A 21,361-nucleotide genomic window follows, 5' to 3' on the forward strand; every position below is an offset into this window, starting at 1 on the left:
AGGTACACTTGCACAGCTTATACTGATTGAGACTGTCCGAGGTTTTCATTGAACAATATGTTTCTTATTGCTGTTTGCAGTGGTGTGCAACTGCACTGAATTATAATTTGGCTTCCTTTTTAGCTATATGAGGCGCAAATTATTTAAATACTTTATGCATAGGCTTAAACACAATATATAAAAGTAAATGTATAAAAAATAAAAAAATATATACGACTACTACTACTACTAATAATAATAATGACTATATATGAAGTACTTATTAAAATTATAAAATTAATATATAACAATAACGGTGTTTATCGAGTAAATACATAAAACACAGTCTATACCTGGAGGAAAATATATAATTTAAAACCACATCAATTAAAATTATATACAGGACTCTTTAGTGTATTTATAGCGTATGATCATCATCAGTATGTCTTTTATGTTTAAATGTAGCCTGGGCACATAACATTATTGCTGCTTCCACTCCTTCCTACCTACCTACCTAACTAACTAACTAATCTGTCAGTCAGTCATGCTCTCATGCTGTTGCGTAATGCTGGTTCGCCATGACAACGCTGCAGCGCTGGTGTGACGTTTAATACACGCGACGCGTCACTGATACGTCATCAACGTGTTTGTTGTCTTCCGGGCTGCGCTGTCACTCGTTTGGCCGCCGACTGTCTTGTGTGGCCGAAATGCTTACCCCGGAGGCGGTGTGGGACTTCCCGGTGCAAATGTGGGACCGGGTTCTGTCCAAGGTGAACCGGGCGGTGGTCTTCATGGACGACCCCTCCGCGGAAGTCCTCCACTGGAGCGCCGGGGGAGCCGCCGCGTTGTTCGAAGCCGGAGCCCGAAACGTGAAGCGGTTCTCCAGCTTTGAGTCGTGTAGCGAGGACGAGCCCAAAGCGGTGTTTGTGGTGAGCAATAATAAGAATAACAAACAGTTGTCCTGGAAAACGTACCATCGGAATTGTGTGGCATATGTTCAGGAATTGTCATGAGTAAAGAGGAAATGAGCACAACTGCAAGTTAGCCTAAAAAAAGGCAACCTAAGACGAGAAGAAATGAATATCTGTTTGTATAAACTACGCGAAATGTCCAGTAAATTCACATTTGTTGTCATTATTTCCCATGGAAAGTGTCCAGTTTCAGGGGGACTGAAACTACCTGTTGTGTTGGAGGTTTTCAGATTGAACTGTGGGGCCTTAGTCAAGATGGAGGGAATTATGAACAGTTCCAAATACCAGTCAGTGTTGGGATAAAACCTTCAACCAGAAAGCAAAAAAAAAAAAGCCTACATCTGAGCTTTATTTGGTTTTGATCAGAGACACTGCAAGAGGTGTGCACACTTGTGAAACGAATCCAAAAAAAAATGTATCTTGTCAAATTATTATTTTTTTTTTCATTACCCCATGAACTCTGCCGAGCAAAAAGCAGCCCTGAAAATACCAGTAGATATTAAAAAAAGGGTCTGCACAACCCCGTCAAAATACCAGGTCTTTGTGAGACCAAGATAACTCACTGGTATTTGGAACTGTTCGTAATTCCCTGGTATCAAACATCCCAACATCAAAAGTGGTATCAAACATCCCTAATGATTAAACATAGAGCGGGTCAAACTGACCCATGAACATTTCTGGAAACTTACTTATTAATGTTTTTCCACCCCCAGGTGAGCACCTTGTTGAAGGGACGCACCGTGGACACCCTAAAGGACATCATCTCGCTCAGCCACTTGCAGTACTGCGTGGTGGTCACGGCCGTGTCCCACCCGCTGCACCTGCTCGCCAACAACGTGGCGGCGGAAGCGGACGGCGCCACGCCCGTCTTCGAGCAGCTGGAGGACAAGCTGTGCGAGTGGATGGGCGACATGAACTACACGGCCGAGGTCCTGCACGTGCCGCTGTCTTTCGCCCTCGTGTCCCGGCAACTGCTCCTGGTGCCCGCCTTTGCCCGCCTCTTCCCGCTGCTGCCGCCCGATTTGCGCGCCCTCAACGCCACGCGGCCAGATAAGAAGCGCTTCGCCAGCCTTCTGGATGTGGACGTGCACGCACTCCCCTCCGAGCTTCAGCTGGAGATTAAGGCGCTGGCGGGAGCATTGAATGCCCTGTTTGAGGCCACCGGCACCAGGGAGGAGAGCTTCGCCGTGGGCCCCATGAGTCGCCTCATTGCAGGGGAACTGGCCGGTCACCCCCAGGCCAAGACCCGAAGGAAAACGGCCCCCAATAAGGCCTCCATCATCTTTGTGGACCGCACCATGGACCTTACAGGTACGTATTTTACAGCTTTTTCCAGGTCACGTGTAGTAGATATAAAAAGTCTACACACCCTGATTAAATACCAAGTTTTTGTGATATGAATAAATCAGACCAAGAGGAGTAATTTCAAAACCTTTTCCACTATTGTGACCTATAGCGTGGAAAAATCAACTGAAAAAAATATTTTCAAGATGGCAAAGTAAAAATAAACAACTGAGATAATTCACACCTTCTTACAACTGGGATGTGACTGTGTTCAGAATTTACCAGTTACATTCAAACTTACCTTAAATGGGAGTCAGCACACACCACCCTTATAAATTTCAGATGTTCTAGTGGGCTGTTTTCCTTTTTTTCTTGTGATTTCTATAATACATAAATTACAACCCCAATTCCAATAAAGTTGGGAGGTTGTGTTAAACATAAATAAAAACAGAATACAATGATTTGCAAAGCATGTTCGACCTATATGTAACTGAATACACTACAAAGACAAGATATTTAATGTTCAAACTGATAACTTTATTGTTTTTAGCAAATAATCATTAACTTAGAATTTTATGGCTGCAACATGTTCCTGGAAAGCTGAGACAGGTGGCAAAAAAGACTGAGAAAGTTGAGGAATGCTCATCAAACACCTGTTTGCAACATCCCACGGGTGAACAGGCTCATTGGGAACAGGTGGGTGCCATGATTGGGTCTAAAAGGAGCTTCCCTGAATTGCGCAGTCATTCACAAGCAATGATGGGGCGAGGTTCACCTTTTTGTGAACAAGTGCGTGAGAAAATAGTCCAACAGTTTAAGGACTGTTCCTTAACGTACAATTGCAAGGAATTTAGGGATTTCATCATCTACGGTCTATACTGTCATCAAAAGGTTCAGAGAATGTGGAGAAATCACTGCATGTAAGCGGCAAGGCCGAAAACCAACATTGAATGCCCGTCACCTTCGATCCCTCAGGCGGCAAGGCATCAAAAACTGACATCAATGTGTAAAGGATATCACCACATGGGCTCAGAAACACTTCAGAAAACCAATGTCAGTAAATACAGTTCGGCGCTAAATCCGTAAGTGCGACTTGAAACTTTACTATGCAAAGCAAAAGCCATTTATCAACAACACCCAGAAACGCCGCCGGCTTCTCTGGGCCCGAGCTCATCTAAGACGGACTGATGCAAAGTGGAAAAGGGTTCTGTGATGCGACGAGTCCACATTTTAAATTGTTTTTGGAAATTGTGCACGTCGTGTCCTCCGGGCCAAAGAGGAAAAGAACCATCCGAACGGAAAGTTCAATAGCCAGCATCTGTGATGGTATGGGGCTGTGTTAGTGCCAATGACATGGGTAACTTACACATCTGTGAAGGCACCATTAATGCTGAAAGGTACATACAGGTTTTGGAGAAACATATGCTGCCATCCAAGCAACGTCTTTTTCATGGAGGCCCCTGCTTATTTCAGCAAGACAATGCCAAACCACATTCTGCACGCGTTACAACAGCGTGGCTTTGTAGTAAAAGAGTGTGGGTACTAGACTGGCCTGTCTGCAGTCCAGACCTGTCTCCCATTGAAAATGTGTGGCGCATTATGAAACGTAAAATATGACAACGGAGACCCCAGACTGATGAACAGCTGAAGCTGTACATCAAGCAAGAAAGGGAAATAATTCCACCTACAACGCTTCAACAATTAGTGTCCTCAGTTCCCAAACATTTATTGAATGTTGTTAAAAGAAAAGGTGATGTAACACAGTTGTAAACATGACCCTGTCCCAGCTTTTTTGGAACGTGTTGCAGCTATAAAATTCCAAGTTAATGATTATTGGCTAAAACAATAAAGTTTATCAGTTTGAACATTAAATATCCTGTCTTTGTAGTGTATTGAATTAAATATAGCTTAAAAATGATTTGCAAATCATTGTATTTTGTTTTTATTTATGTTTAACACAATGTCCCAACGTCATTAAATTGGGCTTGTATGTAACTAGTTCTTAGGCAGATGCTCTAACAATGTTTTTTCCCCCCCATAAATTGTAAAAAAAAATAAAATAAAAATCAGGTGCAGTCGGTCACCATGGCGACAGCCTGGCAGAGAAGATTTTAACAGTGCTGAAACCTCTGCCTGGTCACATGACGGATGTGCAGGTCGACATGCGAGAACTGACCAGCGTGCTGATCAGTCCTGGTTCAGAAAGCTGCGTGGCACCGGGCTGCCTGGCACAAACGCGGTGAGTGTTTCATATTTTAGTTCCCTTTTTTTTTTTTTAGCTTTGGCCCCCAATCGTCCACCAAGTATGTTCTTTTTTTGCTTTTCTTAAGCTTTTTTTGTGATACTGCCACACAAGGGCAAATAGTGCTAATAGATAATGGCCATTTAAATGTAGTTTTTCATAGTTTTACTCCTCCAATATGCTTTAAACACATTTAAACTTACGAAAACACAGTTTTTAAAGTTTTCCTTTGTGCCAATTCTCACTCTCTTGCTCACACTTTTTGCAAATAAGAGGTAAAGCGTGCTTGCTTCAGGCTATTTATTTATCACTCCCAATTGTTTAAAGCACGTGGGAGGGGTAAAACTATTTAAAAATTATTATGATGTGGTTTCGCTATATCACAGATTTCCACTTATTGCGGGTGGGTCTGGCACATATCCCCTCCAATGAACGGGGCTTCACTGTATACAAAAGAAAAATTGGAATGTAACCAGAATTTGTTATTGACAATACTAATCATTACTAATCTAATGGCAGTGGCGCTAGACTGACCCAATATGCCCAAATGAAGTCATTTGTGAGGATTTTCTTTCCACTTGAGAGCCCATAATGCCTAACACACACACACACACACACACAGCAAGTAGGCCTGCCTGGCCCATGAGCGCCACAAGCGAGGTGCCAGCGGTCGTGTCAAGCTGCGCGGCCAACACGTGTTGTATATGGCCGGGATCAGGCACACATCATTTGTTCCATTCCCGCCGCACCCCATTCATGTGGTCGCAGGGAGACTGAGACCGAGAGGACGTCTTGTGGCTTTTATGACTTTATTAGTCCCTGGAAGAGAACGCGGGAATGCATGGCGACACGTACACAAACACACTAAGTTCATATGCCGCATATGTGAGCTCTATATTTTGCCACCTGCCATCGTTTTGGAGTTTTAGGGGTTCAAAAATGTAATTAAAAAGAAGAAAAAAAAAATCACTTCTAAAGGTTTTAGTGCAATAGTTTTGCCTGAGATCCAGTTATTTTGTCCTTTGTATAGTAAGTGTATATAAAATAGAACAGTTCACTGAAACGAAGCTGACATTAAAGTGTATTCTAGTCCATTCTATTCTATTTTGTTATTCTGTAAATTAATAATAATTTAAGATACATTTTCACTGTATAGATGAATCCCTATATCATAAAATTATCGAACGATCGATCTCTCTATCTCTATATCTCTCTATCTATCAAATATACTGGTAAAGCAACATCGAAAATGCAGGGGGGGAAAAAAAAAAAAAAAAAAAGAGTTTTTCAGCAACGTTCAAAAGAAAGGTGATTGCAGTGGTTGAGGTAGAAAGCAACAGAGAAGCTGATTGGAAATTTGACATGAACGAAGCAAACAATTGTGGTTGGAGGAAAAAGAAACACCGGAGGAAGACGCAGAAAGACAGCAAAACATCGAGTGATTTTTTTTTTTTAATTTAGATTCTGACTCGTCATTCGATGTTTTTTAGGAGCAGAGCAATTAAAGACACAAGTGATACAAAAGACAATTCTTAATGATCTGTATGTAATCTGTAAACTAGTATCGATTGTGTTGTTCAAATATTGAGCATGAAAAATTTGATGACCAATAGAACCATTTGTATTGTGATCCATACATTTATTGCTATCCTTTATTGCACCTTCGAAGAACGTAGTTCAAAGTTCAGCATCTGTTTGAGATTTTAAAATTTTTTTTGTATTTGTTGTGAAAATACTGAAATGTCATTGGTTAAAAAGTTAAATAAAATACATTTTTGAGTTGTGTGAGACAGTACGGTTTGGGCAAAATTTGTGTTACATCCGAGTACGGTGTGTGTATTGAGGTAAAAATCATGAAAATATGGAGTCCGTGTTTCCATGTTCTAATCGAAAAATTATGGTACTGTGCCCACTGTCCTCATCATCAACCATGTATTTGTTTGTTTTGTAAACGTGGGACTTGAAGGCTTTGATGTTGGACCCATGCGGGATATTTCCTTCTTCTCAGCATTGCAATGTTACCAGTAGAATTAGCATGCTCTTAAGCAACGGGGAGGAAGGATCAAGTCTGGGGCAAACATATTAATATATCACCTCCCAAATAGTGTATTTTCTCTCGTATTGAGGGAATGATGTGGCTTTTATGTTGTCTAAACCTCCTTACAGTTCAAAGCCAAGTAAATCGTCGAGGACGTAGCCATGATTTAGCCGGTTCAAATCTGCTAAAATGAAGATGATTTGGAGTGTGCAGCCATAATGAGCGATCAGCGGGAATGTTATGGCCTCGCATTTTGCAGAACAGATGTCCCGGTCGAGCCTCGTCGCAGATGTTCGAGAGAGAAAACACGGCAACAAGACGCAGATTTCCCGATTTAATCGAGTGCCGCCTCCGAGACAATGCCCTCTGATGTTCTCGTGCAAATCCTTTAAAAGGAGGCAGCTTGTGTTTACTCCGACATTCACGTTGACATGAAACAAATGAATTCTTTTAACGGAGAAACTAATATCTTGACGTTGCCCCCCCCCCCCCCCCCCCCCCCAAAAAAAACAAAACAAAAAAAAAACACGATAATTTGTTGAGGTCTCAAACTTTGATGTTGCACTTTCGAAAAAGGAAAGCAAACCATTGATTTTTAACTTTGCTTAAAAGGAAACAGACTATTCGTGTTACATTTTACTAGAATGTAGACAAACAATTGATGTAGCACTTCTCTTTAAAGAAGACGATTAAGTATTTATGAACTTTCTAAAAAAGAAGGCAAACTCCTTTCCTAAAAAGAGGACAATTGCTACTGCAATTTTATAAAAAGTTGACATTGATGCTGCACTTTCCCAAAAAGAACACAACCTGTTCATGTTTCACTCCCCCCACCCACGACGAACAATTGATGTGGCACTTGAAATATAAGTCAAATTATGGATTTTGCACTTTCCTAAAATGAAGACAAACTACTAATGTAGGACTTTCCTAAAAAGAAAACAACCTATATTGACAATGCACTTTTATTAAAAAAGACAATTGATGTTGCACGGTCCAAAAGAGACGACAAACTCTTGCTGTTGCACATTCCCAAACAGAAGACAAATGACTGATTTTACAATCCCAAAACGAAAAAGAAAACTAACTATAGCTGTTGCACTTTGCTGAACAGAATGTCACCTTTTGATGATGTACTTTCCTAAGATAAAAAAACGAATTCTTGTTGTTGCACTCTACTTAAAAGAAGACACGCTGTAGATGTAGCACTTCCCAAAAAAGAAGAGAAATATTTGATGTTGCACTTTCCTAAAAAGATGACAAACTACTGATCTTGCACTTTCCAAACTGGAAGACAAACAATTGATGTTGCACTTTCTGAAAATGAAGACAAAATTGATGTTGCACTTCCCTAAAAAGAAGGTAAACTATGCATGTTACAGCTTACGAAAATTAAGACATAGTATGGATTTTGCTCTTTCCTCAAAAAAGGACATAGTATTGATGTTAAACTTTCCGAAAGACAAACTATTAATATTGGACTTTCCTAAAAAAGTAGAAAATTAAACCGTTCAGTATTGTTAAATATTTTTTCTACATTCGTCGCTTTGCTAGGTGTAAGAAATCAACAACTCTCTGGCACTGCTGCTCAGCCTTAAGTCTACACTCTGTATGGACTGCCGCGCATTATTAAACCCAGTCGTCGTCTCTGCGGCGTTTAGAGTCTCCATGAAGCGTTTCCTCCCACTGGATGTTGACACACCTACGGTATGATTTGTCCGGTTATTTTTAAACCACGCTGAGTTTTGATGGAGGGTTTTATGTTGTTGCTTTTGCGCAAAGCACCTCAAACCTTTAAATGTTAGGTTAGCGTAGCATGATATTTCCTTCGGGTGATTCCAGGTTATTTTGCGTAGATTAGCGTGGCCTCTGTCCCCAAATACTCGCTGGGTGGTGGGCATACTCCACACTTACTTTGCAATTACTGTCATATTGTTTTTGTCTGTAACCTGCCGGGGGATTGTTAGGAGCCTGCCAACCCCGCCTTTAACTTTGCGGTTCTCGTACTCCCGCCGCCGAGTCTCCGCACACCTTCTCTCACGTTTCCTGAGCTGTTGAATAAACCCAGAGTGCAGAGTTTAATAAACGTGTGCAATGTGAAGTGAAGGTTTGTGGTCGGCTACCTTTGCCGCCATGTCTGTGCTGTGCTTGGCTCCGAAAATCCTTTCCTCGCCCTGTGTGGTGCGTTTGAATCCCATTTGAAGAGGGCACAGAGTTTCCCAAAACCTGGCTCCTTCTCGGACCTTGATCCTGTTAGGGGAGTGTGTGTGTGTGTGTGTGTGTGTGTGTGTGTGTGTGTGTGTGTGTGTGTGTGTGTGTGTGTGAGTGCATGGGTGGCCAAGATGGAGATCTGGTTCCGCGTATCCGACCGCACCCTAGCCATGAGAAAACACACGGTGAGGCTGCCATCTCCCTCAAATGTGCCTGGCATATTACACCGGGTGAAAAATACCTATTTCTGTCCCACGCTGGGGTACACGAGCTTGGGTAAGAAAAAAAATAATAAAATGCAGTATTGGCGGCATGTAAAGAAGAGGTAGACGTGCTAATGACAGACAAACTCACAGAGGTGAAGGAAACGGGCCACAGTCATTCAATGCTACGCAATCCATACTCAGAGGTTGGTGTGAACGGTACCGACACAAAGTTTAAGTCTATCACAAAAAAATAAGACACATCAGTGCAACAATAGAAAATCTGGTATTTATTGGCACTTGCCTATTACACAGAACCCAACAAAATGGGAAACTGACGCATCCAGCGATCGGACAGTGAGATCATGTCAGCAATTTACTCATTTCTCAAAACATCTTTCCCTGCTGAAATGTATTGAAATGCCATTTATCTTTTCCAGCCCGCTAAAAAACACCAAATTGTTTTTGTGTGGTTTTTAACAAAGAAAAATGGCGTTGTATCAAAAATGTCTAAAAATGTAATAAAAGAGAATGTAACTGTTTTTTTTTGTTTTTGTTTTTTTTAAAGTGTAATATCAATAGTTTGTCTTCTTTTTTGGAAACTGCAATGTCAAAAGTTGTCTTCTTTTTAAGAAAGTATAGCCAGTCTAAGTCCGAATACAGTACTTACTGTAGTGTCCGTTTGTTGGATGCGTGTCTTTAAGGGGCGTAGCCTCGTGAGTCACATCAGGAACTTGGTTGGACGGTTAGTCTGCGTGTGAGCGTCTGGGTTCGAGTTGTGGTCTACAGCAGCTCCTTGCAAGGGTTCTCATTTTCAATTTGTTTGACTGGTTGTTCCAACAGCTGAAAGTACATTGGCGACTGTAACCCGCCTTGCCCACCCGCGAGGGGATCGCAGTCCCTTAGGTGCTCCATTGTTTCAAGGCAAGAAAACAACCAAGTGACGGATCGTAACTGGAAAAACTCTGGTAACTCGGGTCACTCGTATCTCCAGGCACCACCACTGTATATACATTTTGTGATATTTTTGTTTGGTGGTGTGCTGCGCGATTCTTCCGATGTAAAATACTGTGTGAATTGGCTGAATAAAGTTTGTGAAACACTATACATTATTAATCTACTGAAGGTTGTCATGTCCTATCCTACCGCGTCATTTTCAAGCTGTGATTTGCCATTCCGTTTACAGAATCGCTTTATTATTTTTAGCTTCCTTTTGTGTCTGTCATAAATTGAAGTATTAAACAGAATTAGTACAGTTTAATTATAAAATCCTCCCTTTATCGTATCAACAGAGAACCCATGCCAGTTTTTTCTTTTTCTTTCTTTTTTTAGCTTTTAAGATTTTATAACAGGGATTTAATCAACAGTGTTGGCTTCACTTTCAGATAAGACTGATATAAAATACAGAAAAGATGGATGTCTTAGCCGTCCTGATGTTGGTCTCCTCACATGCTGAGGATGTTCGCCATGTGTGAAGCCAGCGGACGACTTTCACCTGAACAGCTTGTTTCTGTCAAGCACGAGATAATCTAGCCTTTTATTTTTGTGTCCGTTTGATGCTCTTTTATTGCATGTCACCAAAGGACACTGCACATTTATTCAGAAACACGATGCTCAAACATCCGCCCAGATAACACTTCAGATCCTTATGCCCAGCTCTTTCAAAGAGCCCACGCTGTTTCGTGCCTTTCATTTGAAATGCTAAAAGCCCTCGTCTAACTTCCTCCGTAGTACTTGCAATGAAGCGTTCTTCTATTCATTTTGTATTTGTATTGACATTGATCGTAGCATTTATTTGCATTTACAATGGGTCGCTACAATCAGCTGGGGTAGGCTCCAGCACACCCGTGACCCTAGTGAGGATAAGCGGTACTGAGAATGGCTGGATGGCTGTATCGCGGCCCATCGTTCGCCCCTTTTGTTTTATTTTTTAATTAATTTATTTTTTATGGGGTTTTACTGTATACCGGCAAGTTGGAATTGAGTTTCTCATGCCTTCAGTATAGTACCACTTTGTATCGCAATGTGCCAGACAGCAGTTGAGGCCTACTGACAGAGATGCAACGTAATTAAGAAGCAAGAAGAAAAGCCAGAGAAGGTCCATAAACGAGTCATAGTTGTTCCCACAGAGTAGAGAGAATACGTGCCTGTGAGTATCGTCTGCTCTGTTCGTATGTGTTGCTGCTCCAGCTGTGTTAAAGCTTGAAAGTTGCTTGAAGCTTGAAAATTACCTAAACATCTATGCTATTTCTTGTTAGCTCGTCTATGGTGGTTTGCATTTTATGTCAGCATTAAGCTAGCGGACTTTCGTTAGATTAAATTATTGGCTTTGATTGACCAGTTTGGTGTTTGAATATATACAATGTTTAATTCCCTTTTGTTGTTAGTTTTACGGGAAACTTCCAACTTGGAGTGTCAAATAAAGTTGAAGCTAGCGCCCTGCCTCTTGTTTGGAGAGCTATGTGAGCAAGAGAGTGAAGACAGGTGTTAAAGAATACTTTTAAAAAAATATTTGTTTATTAAGGTTGTAAATTTTTAAACCATGTGGGAAGGGTAAAACTATTTTTCAAATGTTTATATATGGGCTGTCTGTATTGCAGATTTTCACGTATTGCTGAGGGGTTTGTATTGCATCTCCAGCGTGGTTCACTGTATACGACAGTCTGTGCTACTTTCTAAGGAATCCAGGGGACTTGTGTAACACATGCGGTATGACTCTGCACTATAATCAATCTCAGACTGTTCACGTGCTTCTGTAGGTCTCCCTGTTTAGGCTAGCAACTTAGACCTCTGTACTTTTAAAAGCCATTTAAAATGAATCGCCTTTTTCGATTCAAACTCCTAAACTTTTGCGTGCGCTTATGCAGTACTACTACTACTACAACTTTTGCCGCTGCATGCAAAGACTCTATTGTTCCAACATCGAGAAGTCTAGCTCTTGAGATGCCAAGTTTCAAACGACCAGCAGATAGCTCCTCGTCTTGTGGATCTAAAAAAACTGCGACGCCTGCAGGCTCACCAAACAACAAACCCACAGGCTGAGGAAAATTTCTGGTGGTGACGATACTGCCTGATCAAAATACATGGTTGCCAACTTGCCATCTCTGGCTCACGTATACTTGGGAAGATGTATATTTTTCAAGGTTCGTGATGATAGCGCCCCAAGACTCACGCAAAAGGACGTTAGACCCCTGCACCAGTTTCACCGATCGACATGAAGTTCAACGGACATTTCTATCATAACAGGATGCAGACATACTCTTGAGCTCACATACTCGAAATTCAACAGGAAGTCAGACATGTTAGTTTGAAGTAGCCATCTTGGGCGAGTTCCAAGGCTCATACTTTGGCAGACTGCGACGAGAAAGTTTGCCTTAAATGAGGGCCAATAGGAAGCAGGTAACGCTAAATTGTCAAGATTGTTTTCCTACACTATCCTAAATCTGATTTGGGCGAAGTTTGCCGTCAAAGTCGGGTGATCATTTCGAGCATTTTGAAAGTTTGAAAAAAATAAGCCACTGACAGCAATTTCACTGATTGAAATTACCTTGGGTGGACATTCATTCATTCATTCATTCCCTGCCGCTTATCCTCACGAGGGTCGCGGGCGTGCTGGAGCCTATCCCAGCTATCTCCGGGCGAGAGGCGGGGTAGACCTTGAACTGGTCGCCAGGGCACATATATGCAAACAACCATTCACACTCACATTCACACCTACGGGCAATTTGGAATCTTCAATCAACCTACCCTACATGTTTTTGGGATATGGGAGGAAACCGGAGTACTCGGAGAAAACCAACGCATGCACGGGAAGAACATGCCAACTACCACACAGGCGGGGCCGGGATTTGTACCCCGGTCCTCAGAACTGTTAGGCAGATGTGCTAACCAGTCCTTCACCGTGCCGCCTTGGGTGGACATGTCTTTCATAAAATAGGAACAAAAACGTCTCATGGGCCCATGCCTGAGATTGACGAGTGAACCAGCCATTTTGGGCAAATTCCAGGGCTCCTACGAACTCGAACTCCTATTACGGAATTCCCGTTCAGAAGCAGCAATCCTAGATAGATGGACAACACTAAATTTGTGCCTATTTGTGCCAATTTTACGGGTGGACATGTCTCGTAACAAGACACAAAAATGTCTCAAGGACCCATGCCTGAAAGTGAACAGGAAATTGGTCATTTGAAGCAGCTGTTTTAGACAAATTCTAAGGCTCCTAGGAACTCCTAAAAGGGAATTTGACCAAATAAGCCCCAATCAGAAGCAGCTATCCTAGATAAATGGGTGAAAACCACCCATTGTGGGAAAAGCTTGATGATCCTTTCAAGGACTCGCCATGAAAAAGGTGGAACGAGGGCCCGTTCATTGCGTTTGTTTTATTTGTAGTCGTGTCTCCCTCCTCCTCCTCACTTCCTGCTCCAGACCCTTCCCTCCCTGCCTCCTTCCCTCCCTCCCTCCATAAATCCGCTCGGTCATTTTTCTGTCGCTCTTGCCAGGACACACAGGCACTCAAGGTCGGGGTTCTGCCTCTTGTCTCCCTCTCGTGACACTTCTCTTGCACAAACTTCAGAGCGCAACTTCATCCGGAACATTCAATACAACATCAGTTGTATTGAATTTGCATTCACATGCACTCGGGTCAGGATTCGGGAGGTGTGACGTACGTAGGTGCTGACACACTCCAAACCGCCCTGAAAAGTGAAGGATTTAAGCGCCGTGCTCTGAACTTTCTCAGCTGTCAACAACAGACAGGTCAACAACTGTCTGAAATGAAAGGCGACGTAAAAGCTGTGTTGTTTTTGGACAGGACTCACACAAACACATGTTCTCACTCCAGTTGCGGTTCCCCCTATGGTTTTTATTGGACCTTGTTTTTTCGTTGTGTTCTGTTGCCTGTTACAAAGAAAACGCCGGAAACTTAATTGTGTGTTACAGCTGCGGCAGAAAGCTCAGCCAAACAGACAACATTATTGCGTTAGAGGTGAGCGGGAAAGTAAAAACTAATGGACCCCTACAAGAAATTTGAATCTTATCCCGCCGGTGTTTTGGGATGGTATTTATGCGGTGTGACTCACTCATGAATCATGACATGAACTTTGCATGCAAGTACAAGAGTGCGTCATACATAAATGAAGACAGTCCGACTGCCTCTCCTGTCGGACAGTCGTCGGCATTCAAGCGAATGTCCATAAAAGTAAAACTGTCTCTATCCAGGTTCAAACTTGGATTTAGAGCCCCCTCGAGGTGGTTCTGTTGTCCCGTACTACGCTCGAGCACGGACATTCTCACCGGGTGTGTTGTTCGATAGGAGACAAAATAAATGCCTCCCTCAAATCGACCGCTTTTCCCACCAGGAAAGTATTAGCCAAGCTATACGGACTTTTGGTCAATTGTGATTGAGCGGGGGACGCAGCCTCACCATCATGCTAACCCATAATCAGAAATACTAGTCAAATAATGCAGACTTTAGGTGTCAACTGTGCTTAATAACAGCAAGGGGCCCAACCCTAACCCATAATCCTAACTCTAAGTACTAGTCAAACAATTCAAACTGTAGGCGTCAACTCCTTGAGAACCTCACGGAGCCGCCCCCTACACCTAACCACGCTCTCTAACCCATAACCCTTACCCTAACCCAAAGTACGAGTCAAACAATACAAAGTTTGAGCTCAACATGGAGCTTGCCCCTAACCTTAACCCAAACGCCTGAAGCTATCCTGAACCCTAACCCCAACACCTTACCCATACCCATAACCCTAAGTACTAGTCAAACAATCCAGATTTTAGGTGTCAACTGTGCTTGATCACGGCATGGAGCCTCACCCTAAACCGAACCCTAATCCTACTTCTAACCCAAACCCACTAACACTAAGGACCACTCAAACAATGCTGCATATGAGCTGTAAGTGTCCACTTTGCTTGAATTCGGTACGAATTGCTTTGTGCGAGTGCACCCTAACGCTCCACATACCTTTTTATTCGTTTTAATTTTTTTGGTGGCATTGTTGCGCCACTTCTTCCAGTATTACGGCATTATGTCATCACTTACGTATGTTTGTGTTTTTCACAGAGACAGTTTTTGTAAAATTGTTCCCAAATCGAAGGCCGACCATTCTTAGAGGTTCAACTGTACTACAAAAAAAAATGTTGCATATATACACGCACACACACACAGGAAATAGAAACATTCTTCTTTGCCTTCTCATCCCACTTCCAGGAACAAATCCCCCCCACCATCCTCCTCCGCCCCCCCCGCACTCATTAATGCATGCAGACAGTCATCTGTTATTTCATCACTTAAATATGCCTGCTCATTCCGCCGCCTGCTTTACACTGTGATGTTCAGCTACCTTTATAGTGCTCTCTCACATGCGCACGCTCTCACACACACAATCTCAACCCTGAGAAAGTGAGTAGGAATGCAAGAGTGCCCCCTTAAGGCGGTTTAAGGCAGTATTGTCATCCCCCCCCGCCCCCCAGTGTTCCCAAGTTGCTCACCTAGTTCAGGAACAGAATGAACCTCGACCCGAAACCCCGCCCCCTGTCTGACCAAATGGGCCAGCAGGGAAGGCGTCAAGGAGTGATGTGTGTGTGTGTGTGTGTGTGTGTGTGTGTGTGTGGTGTTTATGTGTGTGTGTGTGGGCACAGAGCCAAATGAGAACCATATTTCACTCACTTCTTTGGTCCTTTGGGAACACACACACATACACACACACTCAGATGTTTTGCAAACACGCCAGAGAAGAAGATGCACACGTACGCGTCCCTGGATGCGGTCGAGTCAAGGCGTAGCATTTCAAACATGTCAAGCACGCGGGATGTTACTTCATGATTTGCCCCTTCAAAAAAAAAATAATAATAATGTTCTCCAGAAATGAAATCGTGTCATCGGTATGGACCAACGTCTGGAATTCCCCACAACATAGGCAAACATGCACATTGTTGGGAAATAGCTGATTTATATTCGTCTACTTTTTTCGCAATGACTACACAGCCTGGGTCGTGTTTGGTGTTTTTTTAAATTTATTTATTTATTTTTTTCATTTAAAAAAATGTTTTTTTTTTTTTTTTTTACTCCTCTGTAAAGATGGCAGCCAGCCCAATGCGGTACCCCCACTCTCCTCCTCTTCCAGCCCCGAGGTCTGGAACAGATTACATCTGATATTAAACACATGGCAGCAGTTAGAAAACACAAAGACGACGATGACGAAGAAAAAAAAAAAAAGGCAGCGCATTTGTCAACAAGCGCCCCCGCCCTCCATCTACCTTCGCTCCCTCACTGTCCGCTTCTTTCGCCACTCGCCGCCGTCTCGGAATATTGCGTAAGAGAGGCGCAAAAGATGGGAATTGTCTTTGTTTATTCCCTCAACAACAAACTGTCAGTAATGGAGGGAATCAAAGAGGAGAAATTCAATAAATATGTCATTGATGCTTGAATGCAATTGAATGAGATCGAGTGCCTTTTAATTTCTTTGGAGTCCTTTCAGTTTCATTTTGATTTGCCAGGTGTGTTTTGGACTTGCGTTTCGCCTATGAAGACCACATGGGCAGTGTACAAACCGGGGGGGATACGTTTTAGACCCACCCGCAAAAGGTAAAATCTGCGATACAGACAGACCAAATGAAAAAAAACAACTTTTAAAACACTAACGCCTGTTCTCACGCTCTCGCTTGCACAGTTCTCCAAATAAGAGGTAACGCACACTAGCTTCAACTATCACTCCCAGTTGCAGTTTACTGCACATAAATCAAGAGAATTTATCCATCCATCCATTTTCTGAGCCGCTTCTCCTCACTAGGCACGCGGGCGCGCTGGAGCCTATACCAGCTGTCATCGGGCAGGAGGCGGGGTACACCCTAAACTGGTTGCCAGCCAATCGCAGGGCACATACAAACAAACAACCATTCACACTCACATTCACACCTACGGGCAATTTAGAGTCTCCAATTAATGCATGTTTTTGGGATGTGGGAGGAAACCGGAGTGCCCGGAGAAAACCCACGCAGGCACGGGGAGAATATGCCAACTCCACACAGGCGGGACCGGGGATTGAACCCGGGTCCTCAGAACTGTGAGGCTGACGCTCTAACCAGTCGTCCACCGTGCCGCCCAAGAGAATTTAACATTGCATAAAATTCAACACAAAAATTTTCAACCAAACTATAGAATTTCTAGTGCAAGTCCATTAGCTTTATGCAAGCATATAATTTCAAAAAGCCATAGACAGGCCAATGGGAATTAGCATAAATGTTACGGTAATTATAAAACTCCAAATGAATGCAAGTTTAACACACATGGAGCAGCAATGCATACAAACAATATTTAAAGAATAGAAATAAAAAAGCTAACTAAAAATAGAGGGGTGGGGGGAACATTTGTCTTTTTGTACAAAGCCATGACTGTATCTGCTGTTCCTTCTGTACGCGCCTTGGCCTCTTGGGGGCAGTGTGGTGGGATGAAAGCATGAAGCTGCATAGAGAGTAGAAGAAGATAGTCGCAGTAAAACTTAATAAAACTCGTTTTTTTTTCATAGATTAGGAACAATATATGCCCGTGAGTATTGTTACATGGTCTGTCTGTATGTGTTACTACGGCCTTTGTGTGTAAATCTTCGTTATTTGAAGGAAAATCCCTCCCATCGTCTAATGCTAATGTTAGCTAGCCCGTCAATAGGGTTTTCCATTGACTGATAGCATAAACTGGCTATTTCTAAAACAATGTGTCTTGTATTTAAATATTAAATCTGTGTAATTCTTATTGTTGTGCGTTTAGTTTTACAATAAACTCCAACTGGGGCATCAATAAACAGCTTAAAGCACGCTCAGGGAAGGCGGAATATCGTGTCACATGCTTGCCACAAGCAACACAGGGTGCGTTCAGTAGGACCTTGTATATACAACCCGCGCTGCTGCACATTTAATAATTTTTCTTTTGTTCGTTTTTTTATTTTTTTCTTAACATTTTTATGATTTTTAGACTCCAAAATCGAAATCACGCTTCAATTTCGATTAATCGCCCAGTCCTAGGTCACATTCCCAGATGTTCATTCTGCCAGATGTTGATCGTGTCATACACATATGCCCTGTGCTAAGGTCCCATTAGCGAGGCGGATCAGAGTGTTCCGTAAGCGTGGAGATAAGGAGACCAGGGAGAGATGCAATCAAGAGGAGCTTTGCTCTCCGCAGCAACAACAGTATTAACACAGATGGAGAGAACATTCCAAATGTTGAGTCAGTGTTAATTCTGTCTTTTTCCTGCGCGTGGTCCCACAGGAGAGTCGATGCTCTCCGACTATCAGAATGACAAATTCAGTCTCATCCATTTTGCCCATGCAGGGTCTGCGTTAAACGACACATCTGTGCAATATGTGAAAGTGTTCTAACTCTGCATTTGCGCCCCTGATTCGCCAATTGACTGGGAATTCATTTTGTCATTTTGTCACGGGCCACATTGTAGATACGGTTTTCCTCAGAGGGCCATTATGATTGTAAAACCATATCAATGTTTAATTGCCTCATCATATTATTACACATAGACAACAAATTGATGGATAACTAGTTTTGAAATCAGAAGTCAAGGATAATGGTTTGTTCCACTATTGTTCAAGTAACTGTAAAAGGGGTTTGGAGGCAAAACATGCTTATAATAGTTAATTACTATTTATTACATATGAATATTATACAAAAATTTGGAACAGATTTTAGCAGGAATCATGGAAGTTGACACACATGATTTGCTTTCGCGGGCCACATAAAATGATGTGGCAGGCCGGATCTGGCCCCCGGCCCTTGAGTTTGACACCTGTGCTCTAGATTGTCCAGAGGTGTAAACATGAGTACAAATGATTTTGTGCAGTGCAATTGGCTGGCGACCAGTCCAGGGTGTGCCCCGCCTCTTCCCCTAAGTCAGCGGGGAATAGCTCGAGCTCAACCGCGACCCTAATGAGGGCAAGCGCGATAGAAAAAGTATGTATGGACATCAAAATTGGTAAAAACCTGTACAAATGGTATTATGTAGATCATGTTTGTCCAAACTTTTTTCTCCAAGGGTCATATACAGAAATATCTACGGATACAAGGGCAACTTTAACATTCTTCCATTTTCATTTATTAAACACACTAAAACCAGTCCATCTGGCAATTGCACAGTACAGTATATTAAATGTTTTTGGAAAAACTGCTACACTAAGAAAAGGGTGTGCAAAATCCTCTCGGACCCTCCGCACCCTGGTCACCGGCTCTTCCAGCTCCTTCCCTCAGGTAGGCGCTACCGATCAATGCAAACTAGAACTAGTAGACATTCCAACAGCTTCTTCCCTCTTGCGATCAACTTCTTAAACACCTAACCTATAATTCAATTACAATAAGCTGGCAATTTTCTGACTTGAGTTCGTTGTCACATTTCTGTGGGGCCAATTATGTATTACTCGTGCACTCACTGTAGTTGTCTCGCCATGCTGCATTATTTGCATATACTGGCCACTCATGCCAGAGTAGCATCTGCTCCATTTGCACACTGATTGAGGAGTATCTGTAACATTTGCACAACCGACATTGTCCCAGATGATCGCAATACTCGTCACTTTAAACCGCATACGCTCCTTGAAGTCTCAGCGCCCTTTGCACAATGGTCATTGCACCGCACTATTGCAATATTAGTCATTCGAACTGCTAGAGGACTCTGCATCTTTTTGCACAATTGTTTTTTGTCAATGTCTTTATGTCTCCAAAGTGTTCTGTAAATTGACTGTCTGTTGTACTAGAGCGGCTCCAACTACCGGAGACAAATTCCTTGTGTGTTTTGGACATACTTGGCAAATAAAGATGATTCTGATTCTGATTCACAGCAGTCTGTTTAAAGTGACAGGAAAATTCAGTTGGTTAGGATTTTTTTGTCAGATTTTAGGGTGACAACCCCATCTTTTTTTTTCTCTCTCTCTCTCTCTCTCTCTCTCTCTCTCTCTCTATCAATAGAGTGGGACGTCAAATGTTCTTTTTAGCATATGCTGTAGGCTGCTAAATGGATGGTCTACCGCAAATAGCCCCAGGGCCATAGTTTGGACACCTGAAAAATAGATGGAGAATAAAATGGGGCAAAGAGCCAAGCCTTCTGGAACACCACAAATAACAGACATCCAATGCTTAATATGTTTCTTTTCTGTTTTGTTTGCTGCCAGGTCGCCTGTAGCCCGTTCCCTGTGGGAGGCCATGCTCACCGGCAAGCACAAGGAAGGCGTGATGGAGGTCCGACGGCAGCTTGTGGAAGCGGCCAGCAAGGAGAAGCTGCCCATCAAGATGAGCATGGGTACGATTTTGTCCATCAATCTATCAATTTTCTATAGGGCTCGCTTGTCCTCATTAATGTAGCTGCTTTAATGTGATCGGGGGGGTTAATCTGATCGGGGGGGGCTGATCTGTGTCGCTGCTATGGTGGTAGAAATTAGCTAAATTATTATCAATAAGGAAGTAGCAATTGCGCCCAATAGCCACTGAAGGTCCTTATATAGTGGTGGAGTGTCGACTGTTCCCAGAAGTCCAAGTGTGTACCATTTTCATCCCGTCCCAAAAAAAATCTGTACAATTGAGATGGTGAAAACGAGTTATGCTGTATCTCAACAGTTCAGTACTAAATTGTTCTCAGTCTTTGCACGTTTTCAGCACTTCAAACATATTGAATGTATTTAGAAACAAAACCCGAAAATGAATGTACAGGGTCTTTAATGAACCTAAACTGACTTTGGAAAGAGAATGTGGGTACACTGAGGAATGGTCACCGTCCAACTGCAGTGTATTCACACTCACATTCACACCTTTAGACAATTTACAGTCTAACATGCATATTTTTAAAATGTGGGAAGAAGCCAAATTACGTGGCTAAAACGAGATTTGAACGTAGAACCTCTCGACTGTGAGGCAGCTACATTCGACTGTGAGGCAGGCGTGCTAACCACAAAATTCTAATTGACTCCAAGAGAAGGGTCGTCGCACCCTATGACAACTCTGTAGCGCCACCTACTGAGTCAAAGTCGAATTCCTCGCTGGGACTCTGTGTTTGCACATGTGGCTGCGGAGAAAATGTGAACCACATGTTGGAACGGTGACACGCACGCACGCGCGGGCGCAAACGCACACACGCATGCATGCATGCATGTACGTTTGCAAACTTTTTTCGTTTGTTAATGAAGCAAAGGAGGCCGAGGCGAGGGATAAAAATATGTGTTGGCATGCAAAAATAAAGTCAACTCACACACACACACGTATATACACGCACACGCACGCACGCACACACACACACACACAACACACAGGTCTATGAGTCCCACCGTGCATGTTCACCTTTATGCAACCTTCTGACTCACATTGCATGACTGATGATCACACAGCACACAAATTCAGACTTAGTGTGAATTTAGCATCTGGCACAAAAATG

At 42.7% G+C, this 21,361-nt stretch overlaps 1 protein-coding gene across 2 annotated transcripts in view; it reads left to right on the top strand.

Annotated features, from left to right (window-relative positions):
- The first annotated feature begins 636 nt into the window (after positions 1-636).
- scfd2 (sec1 family domain containing 2) overlaps positions 637-21,361 on the top strand; it is a 106,095-nt gene continuing 85,370 nt past the window's right edge. For both annotated transcript variants that reach the window (XM_061684383.1, XM_061684384.1), the window contains exons 1-4: positions 637-908; positions 1,664-2,261; positions 4,305-4,473; positions 20,109-20,236. In XM_061684383.1, coding sequence (XP_061540367.1) covers positions 687-908; positions 1,664-2,261; positions 4,305-4,473; positions 20,109-20,236 — 1,117 coding nt within the window. In that variant the 5' untranslated portion in view covers positions 637-686. The remainder of the gene's footprint in view (positions 909-1,663; positions 2,262-4,304; positions 4,474-20,108; positions 20,237-21,361) is intronic.

The sequence above is a fragment of the Phycodurus eques genome, chromosome 8, assembly GCF_024500275.1.
Source record: "Phycodurus eques isolate BA_2022a chromosome 8, UOR_Pequ_1.1, whole genome shotgun sequence".
Lineage (NCBI taxonomy): Eukaryota > Metazoa > Chordata > Actinopteri > Syngnathiformes > Syngnathidae > Phycodurus > Phycodurus eques.